The sequence below is a fragment of the Theropithecus gelada genome, chromosome 12 (genome assembly GCF_003255815.1).
Source record: "Theropithecus gelada isolate Dixy chromosome 12, Tgel_1.0, whole genome shotgun sequence".
In the NCBI taxonomy this organism is placed as follows: domain Eukaryota; kingdom Metazoa; phylum Chordata; class Mammalia; order Primates; family Cercopithecidae; genus Theropithecus; species Theropithecus gelada.
Window position 1 is genome coordinate 20,015,687 of NC_037680.1, and position 19,938 is coordinate 20,035,624.

The 19,938-nt window shown below is 36.0% G+C and overlaps 1 protein-coding gene across 1 annotated transcript in view; it reads right to left on the reverse strand.

The window, feature by feature from the left end:
• The window catches only part of LRP1B (LDL receptor related protein 1B), a 1,963,100-nt gene that overhangs the window by 714,763 nt on the left and 1,228,399 nt on the right, over positions 1–19,938 (reverse strand). Inside the window, exon 21 of the mRNA XM_025404289.1 lies at positions 7,537–7,719. Within this exon, the coding sequence (XP_025260074.1) occupies positions 7,537–7,719 (183 nt within the window). The remainder of the gene's footprint in view (positions 1–7,536; positions 7,720–19,938) is intronic.

Sequence of the window (19,938 nt, forward strand, 5' to 3'; positions counted from 1 at the left end):
TAGGTTGCCTGTTCACTCTGATGGTAGTTTCTTTTGCTGTGCAGAAGCTCTTTAGTTTAATTAGATCCCATTTGTCAATTTTGGCTTTTGCTGCCGTTGCTTTTGGTGTTTTAGACATGAAGTCTTTGCCCATGCCTATGTCCTGAATGGTACTACCTAGGTTTTCCTCTAGGGTTTTTATGGTATTAGGTCTAACATTTAAGTCTCTAATCCATCTTGAATTAATTTTCGTATAAGGAGCAAGGAAAGGATCCAGTTTCAGCTTTCTACTTATGGCTAGCCAATTTTCGCAGCACCATTTATTAAATAGGGAATCCTTTCCCCATTTCTTGTTTCTTTCAGCTTTGTCAAAGATCAGATGGCTGTAGATGTGTGGTATTATTTCTGAGGACTCGGTTCTGTTCCATTGGTCTATATCTCTGTTTTGGTACCAGTACCATGCTGTTTTGGTTACTGTAGCCTTGTAGTATAGTTTGAAGTCAGGTAGCGTGATGCCTCCAGCTTTGTTCTTTTGACTTAGGATTGTCTTGGAGATGCGGGCTCTTTTTTGGTTCCATATGAACTTTAAAGCAGTTTTTTCCAATTCTGTGAAGAAACTCATTGGTAGCTTGATGCGGATGGCATTGAATCTATAAATAACCTTGGACAGTATGGCCATTTTCACGATATTGATTCTTCCTATCCATGAGCATGGTATGTTCTTCCATTTGTTTGTGTCCTCTTTGATTTCACTGAGCAGTGGTTTGTAGTTCTCCTTGAAGAGGTCCTTTACATCCCTTGTAAGTTGGATTCCTAGGTATTTTATTCTCTTTGAAGCAATTGTGAATGGAAGTTCATTCATGATTTGGCTCTCTTTTTGTCTCTTACTGGTGTATACGAATGCTTGTGATTTTTGCACATTAATTTTGTATCCTGAGACTTTGCTGAAGTTGCTTATCAGCTTAAGGAGATTTTGGGCTGAGACAATGGGGTTTTCTAAATATACAATCATGTCATCTGCAAACAGGGACAATTTGACTTCTTCTTTTCCTAACTGAATACTCTTGATTTCTTTCTCTTGCCTGATTGCCCTAGCCAGAACTTCCAACACTATGTTGAATAGGAGTTTTGAGAGAGGGCATCCCTGTCTTGTGCCAGTTTTCAAATGGAATTTTTCCAGTTTTTACCAATTCAGTATGATATTGGCTCTTCCTGTTGAATTGATCCCTTTACCATTATGTAATGGCCTTCTTTGTCTCTTTTGATCTTTGATGGTTTAAAGTCTGTTTTATCAGAGACTTTTTTTTGTTCTCCATTTGCTTGGTAAATCTTCCTCCATCCCTTTATTTTGAGCCTATGTATGTCTCTGTGTGTGAGATGGGTCTCCTGAATACAGCAGACTGATGGGTCTTGACTCTTTATCCAGTTTGCCAGTCTGTGTCTTTTCATTGGAGCATTTAGTCCATTTACATTTAAGGTTAAGATTGTTATGTGTGAACTTGATCCTGCCATTATGATATTAACTGGTTATTTTGCTCGTTAGTTGATGCAGTTTCTTCCTAGCCTAAATGGTCTTTACATTTTGGCATGTTTTTGCAACGGCTGGTACCGGTTTTTCCTTTCCATGTTTAGTGCTTCCTTCAGGATCTCTTGTAAGGCAGGCCTAGTGGTGACAAAATCTCTAAGCATTTGCTTATCTGTAAAGGATTTTATTTCTCCTTCACTTATGAAGCTTAGTTTGGCTAGATATGAAATTCTGGGTTTAAAATTATTTTCTTTAAGAATGTTGAATATTGGCCCCCACTCTCTTCTGGCTTGTAGAGTTTCTGCTGAGAGATCTGCTGTGAGTCTGATGGGTTTCCCTTTGTGGGTAACCCGACGTTTCTCTCTGGCTTCCCTTAAGATTTTTTCCTTCATTTCTACTTTGGTGAATCTGGCAATTATGTGTCTTGGAGTTGCTCTTCCCGAGGAGTATCTTTGTGGCATTCTCTGTATTTCCTGGATTTGAATGTTGGCCTGCCCTACTAGGTTGGGGAAGTTCTCCTGGATGATATCCTGAGAGTGTTTTCCAACTTGGTTCCATTTTCCCCCTCACTTTCAGGCACCCCAATCAGACGTAGACTTTGGTCTTTTTACATAATCCCATAGTCCCTGCAGGCTTTGTTCATTTCTTTTTCTTCTTTTTTCTTTTGGTTTCTCTTCTCGCCTCATTTCGTTCATTTGATCCTCAATCGCTGATACTCTTTCTTCCAGTTGATCGAGTCGGTTACTGAAGCTTGTGCATTTGTCACGTATTTCTCGTGTCATGGTTTTCATCTCTTTCATTTCGTTTATGACCTTCTCTGCATTAATTACTCTAGCCATCAATACTTCCACTTTTTTTCAAGATTTTTAGTTTCTTTGCGCTGGGTACGTAATTCCTCCTTTAGCTCTGAGAAGTTTGATGGACTGAAGCCTTCTTCTCTCATCTCGTCAAAGTCATTCTCCGTCAAGCTTTGATCCGTTGCTGGCGATGAGCTGCGCTCCTTTGCCGGGGGAGATGCGCTCTTATTTTTTGAATTTCCAGCTTTTCTGCCCTGCTTTTTCCCCATCTTTGTGGTTTTATCTGCATCTGGTCTTTGATGATGATGGTGACGTACTGATGGGGTTTTGGTGTAGGTGTCCTTCCTGTTTGATAGTTTTCCTTCTAACAGTCAGGACCCTCAGCTGTAGGTCTGTTGGAGATTGCTTGAGGTCCACTCCAGACCCTGTTTGCCTGGGTGTCAGCAGCAGAGGCTGCAGAAGATAGAATATTGCTGAACAGCGAGTGTACCTGTCTGATTCTTGCTTTGGAGGCTTCCTCTCAGGGGTGTACTCCACCCTGTGAGGTGTGGGGTGTCAGACTGCCCCTAGTGGGGGATGTCTCCCAGTTAGGCTACTCAGGTGTCAGGGACCCACTTGAGCAGGCAGTCTGTCCCTTCTCAGATCTCAACCTCCGTGTTGGGAGATCCACTGCTCTCTTCAAAGCTGTCAGACAGAGTCATTTGCGTCTGCAGAGGTTTCTGCCGGTTTTGTTGTTGTTTACTGTGCCCTGTCCCCAGAGGTAGAGTCTACAGAGACAGGCAGGTTTCCTTGAGCTGCTGTGAGCTCCACCCAATTGGATCTTCCCAGAGGCTTTGTTTACCTACTTAAGCCTCAGCAATGGCAGACGCCCCTCCCCCAGCCTCGCTGCTGCCTTGACGCGAGATCGCAGACTGCTGTGCTAGCAATGAGGGAGGCTCCGTGGGCGTGGGACCCTCCCGGCCAGGTGTGGGATATAATCTCCTGGTGTGCCTGTTTGCTTAAAGCGCAGTATTGGGGTGGGAGTTACCCGATTTTCCAGGTGTTGTGTGTCTCAGTTCCCCTGGCTAGGAAAACGGATTCCCTTTCCCCTTGCGCTTCCCAGGTGAGGCGATGCCTCGCCCTGCTTCAGCTCTCGCTGGTCGGGCTGCAGCAGCGGACCAGCACCGATTGTCCGGCACTCCCTAGTGAGATGAACCCAGTACCTCAGTTGAAAATGCAGAAATCACCGGTCTTCTGTGTCGCTGGCACTGGGAGTTGGAGACTGGAGCTGTTCCTATTCGGCCATCTTGCTCCGCCTCCTGTCTCAACATACTTAAACTTATTTTTCAGACATATAGCTTATTGTCATTTAATCATGAATAATTTATTTTGTAATGACTGATTTTGATGAGATAGTTTTCTTCATGTATGTTAAACTTCTGGTTTGTAATCTCATCTTGGATCAGAACTTTCATTTTTTTCTCTCTGACTTTATGAGTTTACTTGTGCCTATCTACAAGCATTGCTGCTTCGACTCTGGCCCACCCCATTATTTCCGGTACTCTTGGTTCAGAAGTACAATTTATATATATATTTTTTGTGTGAGATTCTATACTAAAACAATATTGGACTTTTATCAATCTCCAAGCCAGACAGAAGTTCAGCTTAATTGCCATGTCTGTGTCCTCCCATCTCTTTAGGTACAGGACTTCATTTAAGTAACCACCACTGGCGGCAACTAGCAGTGATACATATATTTTTACAATTCTCCTTTCAAAAGCAAATGGAGTTTCTTTCCAGGTTCTGATTTCCAGTACTGCCTGCCTCCAGATCCCAGCTTCATGTGGGACAGCTTTATTTCTATTGACCCTAAGATTTGAGTATTCATTTCTCAAATCTGTTCATTTCTGCTAGCCTACTACCCAACCCAATAAGGTACTCAGCTTTAGCTCACCACTTGACACTGTGCTATATTTCTGTTACTTAGAGATACATATTCTTTGTTCATAAGGCAGTATCTCCTTTATTTTATCCTGTTATATTTTATCATCACTTCCATGTGTTGAGAAGAGAAAACAGAGAAGCAGAAAGTTCAGAGTGTAAACTTGAAGTCTCACCTTCACATGAATTCCTTTTTTATTGTCTTAATGACATTAGATTACTTGTGTGAATACACAACTATTTATTACTATCCCTACTGATAAGCAATATATTATTTCTAACTTTTTACTATTAAAAATAAAATGGCTTATTGAATATCTTTGTGCATATATAACCTTATACAGTCCTACTCTTTTTTACATGAATTTCTAGAAGTAGGAGAGAAGGATTAAATTTACATTCCTACAAACAGCTGCAGGGCCTATTTTCCCAGTACTTTGCCATCACTACGTAATATCAAACTTCTCTTTAATTTTTCTAATCTGAAGAATGGCATTTCTGAGTTTCTTTTCCATGATAGAGTGACTGAAAATATACTTCTCTTTTCCCCAGTTACAATACAACTGCTATTTGTTAGTCTGGAGTGTAAGAGAACAGATGTGGCACAATGTACTTCTTGGTCAAAAATAGGTCCTTTGAGATTAGAAGTTCTTAAATGATGACTGTTGTATTGTACTTGAAGTTAGCTCTCATTCTCATCTTTATAGGAATATAAAAACCAAATGTGCTTATGTTTTGAATACCAATAGATGACAATTTATGTATTAAAAAGCTATTCTAACTACCATATATAAATTAATTAGCCTGAAAACTTTTGAATGTTCAAACTAACATTTTAAAAATCTTTGAAAATAATCATGAACTCTGAATTGAACATTGTGGGTAAAGGTCTTGCAGCTTGTAAAACTGAGAATTTAAAATAAATGAAAAAATATCAAAAGGTTTGTAGATGAATACATATTTTAAACCATTGCTTATATTTGTGGTTCATTTTAATGACTGCAATGTTCACAGAAGTCTATCATAAATGTGACTTTGTAATTGTGCAACTCTTCCGAAGTTGGATAAATTGTGGTTTACTATATCCAAAACACAGATCAAATTAGAAGCAGATGGATAAATTGTTACCTTTCACTTTTTTCTTTTAAAGTGAAACATATGTTTTATCACAGTTTCTTTTTACATCAAATTTTTGCTTACCTAAAAACTATTTGTTAGAAACATCTGATGTTTAATTAACAGAATTATTAAACAGATAATCCAAATATCAAGTCACCACATATAAAAGTGTCTCAGAAAATTCAGTTCTCTAAAGATAACCAGCCTTCCTCATCATACGTCAGATTTATTTTTATGTTGAACCATATTCACAGGAAGTTGTTTTATAAGTGTTAATTGCAAAATATCAATACACATTTTAAAATAAATCACAAGCACTTAGAATATTCTCTTAAATTTACTTAATCATACTATTTATTATTTACATGCTTTGTCTGCAATTATTTTTTTCTCAACTGAAAGTTCAAACTAGTTTTTACTAACACATAGCTTTGAGAATTTACATTACTGTGAATCTCTTTATAATTTATTTCCGTATAGAGAAATTGCAGCCTGGTTTTATGTTTTGATCTAAATTTGCTTTAATAGCATATCCAAGTAGTTGAAACTCGGGATTTTCCATATTGGTTTATATTTTGTTTTAACAAAGCTTTGCCAGTTTCTTTTTCATATATGTTTTAAAAACTGTTAGCTGGTACATTTTAAGATTAATGCAATCAAGAAAATGCCAGAAGTTATATGGGGAAAATATATACAACCTATGCTTTGAAGTATATTAGCTCGAGTCAAATAATTGGCTCTTTGGCATTAGAATTGCCCTATTAAATAAAACTTATTTATGCCATCAATAATTCATTCATTTGACAATAATTCATCTATTAATTTTCAATTAATGCATGTTCCAAAAAGACCATTTCTAAACTTAAAATCACATTTTTTCTAACAAATTACCCTAAAATTATGAGTCTTTATGTAACAATTGAAGAGAGTCACATAATTGTGAAAAACATTGTTGAAAACAACATTTTGGAAACAATTTCCTGGCTAGAAACAGGCTTCAGGAGTATGTATTTATCTATACCTATGTTAGCTTGCATTTATTTTTCTTATTTCTTATTGGAATCCGTAATTGTAACCAAGAGGCATGTTTAAAAAAAGAAAGACAGTGCCTTTCTATACCTTTAAATGCACATCGGCCATGTGGTTTTCACAGTGTTTTCTTATACCCTTTAGTTCTCATTTGTACTTTTTGTTAGAATATGTAAAAATAGGGAGCAAAAGAAATCACTAAGAGCTCATGATTAGGCCACTGAAAAACAATTTCACATCAAAGAGAGATTCCAGAGATGATATCCTGAAATCTACAGAAAATTATTTCCATGGATTATTTGGAGGATGATACCAATCATTTCACAAATTACACCACAATAGCTCATTGTAATCTACTTTTCTCTAAACTTCATCACATCATCTGGCATAAAGAGGGAAGAAAATAAGTTTATAATTTCAACTGGAACCCAGTATATACAGTAAAACATAGTAGAATATAAGATATTCTATTACTATGACTTCTCCATTTTGGTTTCCTATTTGTACACACACACACACACACACACACACACACGCACATGAAACCAAAATGGAACAGTCATAGTAATAGGGTATCTTTATAAAACACAATAATAGCCTCAGTGACTCTTGGATCAAAGCTTTAAATGGCAGCCAATATCTTTGTCATAACAGAATTAAGCAATAGTACAGTAATATTTAGGAAATTAGTTGAATATAAATACACATAATTCTGTCTTTCTTTTCTAAGTAATCTTCATTTAAATTTTAGGGTGAGGCGTTATCCACAGAAAGAGAAATGCTGCCAGCTGGTTTATCATAGTTATCTCTCTCTTGATTCTGAATTTCCAGATTCTGTATTCCAGATTGCCTGGTTTAAAATCCCAAATCTCAAATAAATAAATAAATAAATTCAAATAAAATCCTAAATCTGACATGTTGGCTCTGTGAGCGTGAGCCAGTTAAAAACTTCTCCTTGCCTCATGAATTCATGCGGAGAACATTCATAGAATTATTCTGGCCCCATTGATAGTTCTCCCTAAACGTTAACTACTATTATTATACATGAGCACATCTACCAGAAATATAAGACTACTTTTTACAAAGGTGAGATACAGAGTCAGGATGGGCCAAAAGGATTCCACACTCAGGGAGCCCCAACAGAAGCCAAAAGCAAAGTTCACTTACCTGTACTCCAACAGGAAAACTTGGTTTTGTGGTCACACAATCGTATGGTACCATTGCAACCTTTTTCATCACTACCATCTTCACAATCTTTTTCTCCATCACAGCGCCACAGATCAGGAATGCAGTTACCATCAGGGTGGCATTGAAATTCATTTCCATTACAACCAGCAGGAGAATGAATCTCTTAATTTGAAATGAGGAAGAGAGAAGCAGAGGGGGGCAAGAAAGGAGAGAAATTATGATTTTACTTGTTGGTTGTTTTTATTTCACATTTTTTTCTTTCTTCAGGCATTATTATAGTGTTAGAGAAAATACATTTTTACTTTAGGTGGTTAATAGATATAAATCTCTCTAGTATTTTCTAATTCATTTAAATAACATTGAGTCAGAGAAAATGATGTTTCTTGCCTCCCCTAACATTTCTGAAAGTACTATGTACATTAGAAAAGAAAAAGTAAGATAATTTGTGGATATTCTGTTGTGGTTTTTACTCATGTCTAAAGGATGAGATCTCTCAAGGGCTTTTCTCTAAGACACATAAATTATGTTATACATTCTAATCTTAATGATGAGAACTTGGCTGATTTTCTTATCTTTCTCTAGTTATTTTCTTTCAAATTATTAAGAAACAAATAACCAAAAACTAATAAGTACTTTCTGACTAACAAAATCTTTGAAGAATAGCATCCAAAATTCTGAGAAATAGATATAAAAAATCAGGTAATAATGTAAATTCTGGATATAGGACTTCAATTCTAGAATCAGAATAGACACTTAAATGTTAAGAATTTAATTTAATGAAATACTATATATTCAAATGTATCAATTAATAATTCATAACAATGACCAGGTAACATTATTGCCCCAAATCTGCTGATTAAAAATATAGGATAAATTCTGCAGGTAAACATAAATAAAAGTAAGAAAATATAAATGTTGGGATACAGATGTTTGGCAGTTTAACAATTGAATAACATGACTGAACTGCAGCTTATTAAAACTTGTGTTAACATCTAATGATATATTAATCTGTATTTCCAAATACTATGGTAAATAAATATTTTAGTAGATATTTTTAGACCAAAGTTTTAATGTAACAAATTTATTGTGTACCTTGTATAGCTCTATCCAGCAATTAATGTATAAGCTACCTATAGCAGCAATGTATCTTTATAATTATGATAAATTTGAAGCAGGTTCAAGTGAATTTCTCATTATTTATTGCACTGGTTTGGTAGATATCTATGGTTATAAATTAAGGTTAATCTAATGTCAAAGCTAATAATAACACTGATATCACCAAAGCAGTCACTTACTCTTTTGAGACTTCTATTTGTTCAGTGCGAATGCACCAAGGGTTGACGTGAGAATTAAATTAGATATCTATAAAGGATTAATTCAATTACAAAGTTTTGGTGCTGTTATATTCTATAATATAAATGGTTTAGTTCTGTATTTTTCTTTATTTAAAGACTTTCAGCAACTATAATCTGTCAGGTGATACAATACTATAAAGATGTGCAAGATGTACTTGACCATACATCCTAAATATTGCCAGTGCAGTAATGCTGAACCGATAAATAACCAAAGAGAAACAACTCTGTGTAAGCAAAGGTAAAGAAGTTCTGTTGGTTGGCTGGGCGCGGTGGCTCAAGCCTGTAATCCCAGCACTTTGGGAGGCCCAGGCGGGCGGATTATGAGGTCAGGAGATCGAGACCCTCCTGGCTAACACGGTGAAACCCTGTCTCTACTAAAAAATACAAAAAGAGTAGCCGGGCGAGGTGGTGGGCGCCTGTAGTCCCAGCTACTCGGGAGGCTGAGGCAGAAGAATGGTGTAAACCTGGGAGGCAGGGCTTGCAGTGAGCTGAGATCCGGCCACTGCACTCCAGCCTGGGTGACAGAGCAAGACTTTGTCTCAAAAAAAAAAAAAAAAAAAAAAAGTTCTGTTGGTCAAAAACATGAATTGTAATTTATAGAAAACCATTAGGACTAATTTTCAAAAGTGATCACCGCTAAGAACACGTACAATTAGTAAAGCATTGAGTTTTATCTGGCTTTAAATCCCCTTCTCAAAACAAAAACTTTATTTTTCTAGTATTCTAGCTATCTAATTCATTCTCACTTTGGACATACCATCTTTTATGGTTAGACAAAATTCTTGGTTTGCACACACACAATCAATCACACACAATCAATAAAATGGTAAAGTCTGTGCACAAGGGCAAGATATATATACAATGTGATATAGTAATTTCCCACCATATTTATTTAGCATCTGCAGAGTTCCCTATATATAAATATATTCATTGATTCAAACAAATGTATTTAGAAAATATCTGGAAGAAGAAAATAAGAAATAACAATGCAACAATAAAAAAGAAAAATCAATAAATGATATAGTATAGTAACTATTTTTATCATATTTACATCGTATTAGGTATTATATGTAACACAGAGATGATTTAAAGTATATTATGGGAGGATGTGCATAGGTTACATGCAAGCACTACATCATTTCATATAAGAAACTTGAGCATTCTTGAATTTCCATATCTTCAGGGTCCTGAAACCAATCCCCAGTGGATGTGGAGGGATGACTGTATGACATAGCTACTATAGTTGTAAAGAATTATTTGGGGACTGGTTTCATAAACAAGATATTGTGAAGTCTTTAAGCCTAGGCTATAACTTGAAAATGCTATATTAGCTCAATATTCAGGAAGAAGAAAAGAGACAACTCAGATAGACCTCCAAGGCCCATTCAGCTCTGTGCATCATTTTATGTGAAGAGTCCAGCTTCCATGCAGCAATGAAAGGGCTTTTTGTTCTTTTTTCCTTCTACTTAACTTTCCTCAAAAACAAAACAAAATATGCCTTGGCTCATCTGACTTTTATAGCCTGTAGCATGAGCTCAACCAATAACATTTAAAAATTGTATTTCAGGTAATTGTCAGAGATTCCAAATGTTTAATGAAGAATGGAAGATGTAATCTATTGATTTTTCTACATTCTCCAAAATAAGAGTCAAAGACTGGCAGCTCATATATTGAAACTGTTCCTCAGTATGTTCAATTTGACAAACACACTATTGGTCTTTTAAAGATCTGAGAATTTTCAGTAACTACCTAGACTCTCCAGTACCTTGAACATTAGGGAGAGTTTTGGGTTGGCATCCTTGCAAAGTTAACAACTGCTACCTGCATTATATGTGGCCAAACTCAGTTACATTAGCACCTTCCTTTTATAAAGATCAAAGCAGAATCTTTGAGCAGAGAGAGTATGCTGTTATTGTGTAAGGTTTTTTTCCATTTGCTTTGCTTGCTATTGTTTGATTTATTTGTGCTTCATAAGTTATTCCACTCATTCATTTTCTTATTCTAAATAAATATTTACCTTATAAATTTAAATACAAATGTTGTATTTACCTGGAGATTTTCTTTCTTTTTTTCTTCTTAAGCTACCCATGTCTAAACCTCTGTATGCTGGCATAACATCTATTAAGGGTCACCACAAACAACTGCATTATAATAACATAAAACAAGGGTATAGTCCGAAGAAGAAAATACAATTTAATATTGTGAACTTTCAAACCTAAAGAGGATAACAATTTTCTAATAAAGCATATACACATCACTAATGTGTAGCTCCTTGTCTTGGTTATATTATTCTCCCCAGCCTGGATTGCCTTCCTGTCTTCAGAACGTCACCCATTAATGTCAGTAATTTTTGCTGTTGTTCTTACTGTCATTGTTTTTGAGACAGGGTCTTGCTCTGTCACCCAGGCTGTAGTACAGTGGTATGATCATGGCTCACTGCAGCCTCAACCTCCTGGGCTCATACAGTTCTACCACCTCAGCCTCTCAAGTAGCTGGGACCACAGGTGTGTTCCACCACACCCAGCTAATAAACAAAAACAACAACAACAACAAAACTGTACAGATGGGGTCTCACTTTGTTCCCTAGACTGGTCTTCAACTCCTGGCCTCAAGCGATTCTCCCGCCTCAGCCTCCCAAAGTGCTGGGATTCCAGGCGTGGAATCCCAGCTAATGAATGTGATTTTTAAGACTCATTTGCCTTTAAAAAAAATACCTAGGATTGGGTCTGTAGATTCAGAGACTTCATGAGTAGATTTTAGAGGATTTACGAAAGCTCAGAAATAATACATGATGCTTTTTATTGATATGCATTTTTTTTTCCTGTGTCAGAAAGTTAGAGCTTTTGACTCTCAAGGTGGTCTTCAAGAGCAATGCCAAGACCTCACATTTCTCTGAGTGTTTATCTCCCATCCGGTGTACCTTGCATGGATACGGCAGCCTAGATGGCATTCCATTTTGCTTATGCTTTACATTAATTATATTAGATTGAACCCAGTGGAAAAAGGACCAATCATCAGCTCCTTTTGATTAAAATTAAATAGATAGGTCAGGCATACTGACTCACACCTGTACTCCCAGCAATTTGGGAAGCCAAGGCACATGGATCACCTGAGGTCAGAGTTCGAGACCATTCTGTCCAACATGGTGAAGCCCTGTCTCTACTAAAGATACAAAAATTAGTTAGGTGTGGTGGCTCATGCCGGCGATCCCCGTTACTTGGGAGGCTGAGGCATGAGAATCACTTGAACCCAGGAGGCAGAGATTGCAATGAGCCAAGATCGTGCTACTGCACTCCAGCCTGGGGGACAGAGGGAGACTCTGTCTCAAATAAATAAATGGAATTGCCTATTGAAAGCATCCCATATTACAGAAATGATTAATTTTCCTGTAGTTATGCACATAAGTAGCAGAGATGAGATTCAAACCCACATAAATTTAGAGTCTGCTCAGATTTATGATTGTACCATTTTTAACTTCTTGTATGGTTTTTCTCATATAAAAACTCAAGACCAAAAATAGAATGCATTCATATAATCAAAAAGCATTTATAAACTCTTTAATTTTCATATTTAAATCATTGCTGTCCAGCCTGTTTATTTTCTAATAAAATTTAACATTTATTTTACGCTATTGTAAGATCATGATAAAATTTGTTCTTTCACAAAAAGTTCAATACATTACCTGTTGTGTGAGGCAGACTAGTATTACAACATGGCAGGCATTTTTGTTTGTTTGTTTTTTTGAGATGGAGTCTCGCTCTGTTGCCCAGGTTGGAGTGCAATGGTGCAATCTTGGCTCACCGCAACCTCTGCCTCCTGGGTTCAAGCGATTCTCCCATCTCAGTCTCCCTAGAAGCTGGGACTAAATGCACCCACCATCATGCCTGGGTAATTTTTTTTTTTTTTTTTTTTTTTTGTAGAGGCGAGGTTTCATCATGTTGGCCAGGCTGGTCTCGAACTCCTGACCTCAGCTGATTCGCCCACCTTGGCCTCTCAAAGTAATGGGATTACAGGCATGAGTCATTGTGCCCGACTGGTAGGCAGTTTTCAGGCACTGGGATAGGGCAAAGAATAAGACAGAGACTTATTCTCAGAGTCCAGAGTGCTCACCACCACACCATGAAACCATCAGTTCAGACTTATTCTCATAAAACTTGAACATGAGCAAAGAAGGGAGCATATAGGCTTTTAATAAATAATTATACAAGAAATCAACTAAATTACTTAAGAAAGTCATAAGTGCTGTGAAGAAAATGGATGAGAGTAATATTATAGATAGTATAACAGAGAATAATAGACTGGTTATGCTGTGATAACAGGTCAATACAAAATCGCTGCATCTTACAAATATATACAACTTAATTATGGCTCATTTTACATATCTACTGTGGATCAGTGGGTGGGCTATCCCTGTGGTGGTCATTCAAAGACCAAAGCTGATGAATAAGAGACCAACTTGAATGTTTGCAGTTGGCAGGCGAGAGGGAAATGAGGGTTCTGGATGGTCTCATATCCAATGCAAAAGGAAGATACGTCATTTCTGATCGCAATTCATTGACCAAACCTAGTCACATAGTGTGGGGCCCCATCTTATTGGTCCCAGTCAACCACAAAGGTCCCAGGAAGTACAACCTTACCATAGGCCCAGAAAAGAGAATAAATAGAAATACATTGTCAATGCCATTGATGACTGCCATCAGGAATGACTTGATTATAGGAAAAATATTAAAAAGGGTGATAACAGAAGGTGACACTTGAGTGAGACCAAAATGATGGGAAAGAACTAGCCATGAAGATGTTAGGACAAAAGAACACACAGAGGGAATAGCAATTGCAAAGACCTCAAAGCAGGAAAGAGTTTAATTTTTACAGAAAAAGAAAAATATATATAATGGTAGTGAGTAAGTGAAAGGAGACCTGAGAGGTAGGTAGGGGTTGATTCTTGTGGAGATTTATCAAAAATCATGCTAAGATAAGATAAACACAATAGGTATCTATTAGAGATATTGAAGCAGAGAAGTGATAGTGATATAATTTAATTTACATTGCTTAAAGTTTTTGTGAGCTGCTGTGTGAAAATACGGATTTTACAAGACTTGAGTAGAAGGAGAAAAACCAGATAAATGGGTTTCAGTGGAGTCCAGATGCAAAATTGAATGCATATTTTTTGCATTTGAAAAGATTTCAGAATAGTGATTATTCAAATAAGTAGGCTATGTAGGCAGTTACAAAGCAATGTCTTAAATGCTGTGGTATGAGAGAATGCCAGGAGAACACACAGAAGGGGAGACTGTCCTGGACTTGGGGGTTTCATACTAGGCATTTCTATGACAGAAAATTAATCAGAGTGTTCTGGGTCAGAATTAAGAGTCAGGCAGGGGAAAAAGTTAAATGTAACAAAAGATTTTCTGCACGAAGCCAGCAGTATTAATAAAATTTTGGGTAATGTGTGAGCAGAAGAGGGGAGAAAGAGAAAGCTAGATTGATGGACAAGGCCTAGATCTTGAAAGATCTTGTGTGTTGTGCTGAATGTCTTGGATATAACCTTACAGGCTTTTGGGAACCACAGAAAACTACAGCTAGATTTGGATGTAATCAGACTTGCAGTTTATGTAGATCACTTTGAGACCATTTAAAACAATAAATAGAATACAATCTCCGAGAACCTTCACATTTATAAGGGTTTTATGTATATGCATCTATTTTATCTGCTTGGACACTTAAAGTTTATACCACAATGACAGAGACTAATACACACACACAGAGCGAGAGCGAGAGCGAGAGCGAGAGAGAGGGAGAGCGAGAGAGAGATTGAGATTTATTTCCCACTTCTCATTCTACTCCTTCACTATAAATTACAGATATCTCTAACCCGTTTCTCACTATCTGTAGGCTTGGATGGGTGTTGATGTTTAGGAATGCTGTCCTCTTCTGCCAGAAAACAGAAAAAAGTCATGAGGTTTTATTATCTCTTGACCTTCTTGCCAAATCTGAAATCCACTTGTTAACTATTGTTGATTTTCCTCTGGATGGAAAGCTACATCCCTCTGAAGAACCTATGATGACCATTCCAGCTTGAGTTCCAAGCCTATATAGTTCCCCAGAGTCCCAGTTTTCTAAACTTCAGGGCTTGGCACTCAATCTATCTTTGTAATATGGCTTGTCCCAACAGATTGTTAAAATGATGACTATTTATATGTATATGCGCATGCTATTTTACTGTTATGTTTTCATGTTGCTGATGCCAGTTATATTTTTAACTAATACAATTTTATTGTATTTTTGCCCTGAAGCTATTTAAAACAAGCATACAATTTGGGGAATCTGATAAATAAGTAAATACAGAGCCCTGAAGGAAATGTGGCAACTGCTGGTAGAATTTATCCCAATATTTAAATGAATTCACTGGGACTAAATATTTATAGTTAGAAGACTAGCAACTGTACAGTGACAGAAAAAAACCTGTTTTCTTCCTAATGTTAAAAAAAATGAAAATTAGTATTGCAAAAATTATATGTATGATATAAATAATTTTATTCTGAATATGCTTTTTTGTATATAAAAATTGTTAAAGCCTCCTGAGAAAATAGCCAAGAATCATGCTGCAAATACAACGGAATATTTAAATTGTGAGGCCAACCTGGGGGAGAAGTCTTTTTCTTTTTTGATTATTTTAATGGGGTTTATACCTTTAACTTGTCATTCATTGTAAAGTGCTTTGAAAATTAAAAAGCACTGTATGTTAGATGTGCACAGAGCTCCCCGTTATCATCACCACGTGTCAGTCCTTGCTCTGTTCTTAGCTTTTCTGTGAATCACTATGTTTTAATAATTCCCACACTTAAGGCAGCCTTTTGCTTCAGATTTCTTCTCCAGACACTCTTCTCCAGTTCTGACATGACTTAGAAGCTGGTCTGGCAGCACATCCATAGCCTCATTCTGTTAACCAGCAGAATGTGGACATACCTTTGTCTGTTCCTGTCTGAGCAGAATCTTAATATCCCCCTAAAGAGTTTAGCCTGCCCTCAGTTTCTAGAGATCCTCAGCAGACAGATGCTTATTAAAAGCTACCTCCCAGACTTTGGGCTAACTGGTTTGTGTTGGGATTGGTGAGGATACACTGCCCTGCTCTTTTCTATGTAATGTGGGATAAACTCCCTAGGGGATGCTGACTACTTGATGGTAGTATGACCTCTGCTGTGAACTAACAATGTAGTCAAGCCTAAGTCTTTCTTCTTAAATCAACTTGTCCTTATCCCATTGGACCTTCATGACACCCTATAGGTCATCTGGATTTGCCATATCTCTTGTTTTATTATTCACATGTCACTTTCCTAACTTTAACCTCACACACACATCCAGAGCATGTGTTTTTGTGTTTTCCCTTTAATTTCAACAAACTCCTTTTACCTCCTTATATGTAGTCACCACCAGAGATTATCCTGATAAGATGTTGGATGAAACCATTAAATTCATCATGAGTACATAGACTTTAGGACTTAATGATAAGTGAAAAAAAATTACAAGATCTTAAGTCTTTATATATGTTTACTGTCTGAGTCAATTACTAGAAGGGAATGGAAAATAATGTGTGGCTAACTAGGCAGAAGTTAAATTATCTTTAATGTTCAAAATAGACATTCAAATAATAAAAGACATTCAAATAACAGAAGCTTCAATGTAGAGTTCTAAATATCACCCTACTAAGTTAAAGTATTATCGAAGCAATATCTACATAAAACATTGACTTAGTTCATTAAAATTTTACATTTTAACCTCTAGAACACCATGAACATTTTGTTTAAAATATAAGTATCAGAAGAATGATGAACTCTTACATTATCTAAATGTAAGTGAATAGATGCATTAATCTGCTGAATTGGCTATGTAAAGTAATGGAGAAACCAACTTTCCCATTCACTGTTTGTATTAACCAATCAATGTAAAGATATATTAGTTATCAAATATTAAGTAAAACAAATTACAATGTGGGTAGGCTACATTTGGAAATTACCAGTTGGTTTACCAGTGTGCTCAATGGTAGCAAATATTTTCTAGGAAAAAACTGAAGAAAAAATATTATTTGATCTTAAAAAATGATGTCAAACATTTTGTAGAAATAATACGCATAAGCACATACTTATGAGATATCTCTGTGAGGGAGGGATGGAAAATATAATTTAAAAATTATTAATAATTTATTTATTCTTACTTCAGCCCTTTCTTCTCCCTTTTGCCTTTGTCCCATGAATTTGATATTCTATAATATATAGGTGTTGGATTATTCAAGATTACAGATCTTTATAATATGTCTCCTTGTATTCTAAATGAGGGGTTAGCAAGCTGCAACCTGCAAACTAATTCCAGCCTACCACCTGTTTGTATAAATAAAGTTTTATTGGAACCCTGACATGCTCATTTGCTGACACATTGTCTAGGGTTGCTACCATGCTACAACGGCAGCTTTGAGTAGCTGCAATAGGCAAAGCCTAAAATATTTACCATCTGATCCTTTACAGAATAAGTTTTCCCACCCTTGTTCTAAACTATTCTAAATATTGTTTGTGATTCACAGAACATGATATTCAAGTATATACATATCAACAATAACAACCCAGGCACAATGACTAATTCCTTTAATTCCAGTGCTTTGGGAGGCTGAAGTAGGAGGATCACTTGAAGTCAGGAGTTTGAGACCAGCCTAGGCAATATAGTGAGACTCTGTTTCTATAATTTTTTTTTTCTTAATTAGCAGGGCATGGTGGCATGCACCTGTAGTCCCAGCTGCTTAGGAGACTGAGAGGGGAGGATTGCTTGAGTTCAGTTCTAGGTTTCAGTGAGCTGTGATTGTGTCAGTCCACTCAATCCTGGGTGAAAGAGTGAGACTCACACTATCTCTCTCTCTCTCTCCCCCATATATATATATATAAAATATATATATATAGTGTATATATATATAAAATATATATAGTGTGTATATATATAATATATATAGTGTATATATATAGTATATATATATTGTGTATATATGTGTGTGTGTATATGTGTGTGTGTATATGTGTGTGTGTATATGTGTGTGTGTGTGTATATATATACTCTGATATTAGAATGTTCCTAAGTATTAAATGCACAGTATTAAATGCACAGAAGATTGCATTAATTTATGTGGATGATTTTAGGCATCAAAGTTATTTGTAAAAAGATTTTGGATGTACATAATGGCAATACATTTTCCTTAGGTAGCCCATGCATGCACAAATGCCAACCTAGACTTCAAATAAATATCTTAACAAAAAGTGAATGATCTGTTCAGTATAGTGAAAGAATATAATATCTAAATGCAAATTCAGTTGAAGCTTCATATAAATAAGAAAACAAATGCTGACAAGTCAAATAGGTTCTAAAGGAAGCTAAATACCAACTACTTCTCAAAGAAAAGGCAGCACTTTATCCCACTGCTTATTTTTTCATTATCACAAAAGCATGGACATATCTCATTACTGAGGAGTGAAGTCATTATTTTTTAGGTTACTCATATCTTTTGTCTCTATGTTGTTTATTTTTTTTCTGAATGCCTGAAACCCTACCACTTTAATAGTCATTAATCATAACTTGAGAACAGGGAATCAGAATTTAAAGACTATGGAAAGTAATTGACTTCTGTCATTTTTTAAGCTCTGCTCAAAGAGCAGGACAACAGGCTGAGGTTCTTCATTAAAATTAGGTCTTTACACTATTAATTATATCTTTAACAAAGCAAGGGATGTTACTCTGATGTCAAAGTGCAAAATAATTCTCTTAATAAAAAAAGCTAAATTTATCCAGAAATACATGTGGACACAATACCAATTTTCTGCATAGTAAAAATAAAGATAATTGGCTTCTTTCTTTCTATTCTTATGAAACACGTTCTAATATTTTATTTTTTTGCATTACATTTATTGGATTTGTTTTAATTTTCATGATAAGCACATTGTTAGAAATATACTTTGTTATTAAGTGATTCAAAAGCCTTGAGTTGTCTTTAATTTTGATGTGAAAGTTGGTTTCAGCATTAAGGTTAAAATGACCTTTAAAAAGTTATTTTGCCTTGGAAAACAAAAAGAAGTTTCCTATGGATAAAATCCATTAATAATTAACACTGTTTATATATCTCAGTGGTATTTTATTCTAAGGAAAATAAATCAATCTGTGAGAGAATAAAGTTAAGCCAGACCATTTGTATTTCATTGAAAATAGATATTATATGTCTCTAAAATTAGAACCTAAGTTTTACTTTAATTGTATTTTATGAGAAAACAATCCATAGTTTTATTAAAAATCATCAAAAATATCAGGACAGAAGAGTATATGATCTTACCAAGTCTATAACACATTATTTGTGAATTCCCCCAAATTCAAAGCCAGTACTTTATCCTCAATAAAATTTAGTTACTGAAAAATAACAGCAGCTGGTTTTGCACTCTGTGTTTGTTTTGGTAAAAATGAATTGAATGAGGATTACGGAAAGACAGCAGAATAGAAAGCAACAGGAATATGTCTCTACACCCAGACAACAATTGCATTGGCAGAATCTTTCTAATGCATACTATTTAGGAACTCAAGTCTACTGAACTTACCCAACTTCCAGGGTAAGGCTTGGATGGCAAATTGTAGTTAATTTAGGTTAGTTTCAGCTCTTAGCACAGTCACATATATGAATCCCTCAAACCCCAGTTCTATGGTAAAGAATCAGACCTGTGTTCCTGGAGCAGCTTGCACACAGCTTGTGTGATCCAGAGTAGACAAAAAGGATCTGCCCTCCAAATTCGAATCTGTGCTTTGATTACTGACTGTCGTCACTGATCTCAAAGGTGCAAGGAGATGGTGACCATTGTCATTGCACCTCTCTTCATTATTTCAAGTCCCTCCATCTCTAGCTGAAGTGGCTTCCAGGAAATTTTAAGAGCCAGTGCCCACTTTATTTCATTTTACTCAGTTCTTCTTTTGGGAGCTAGATATAAAAGACTAATACATTCAAACACAA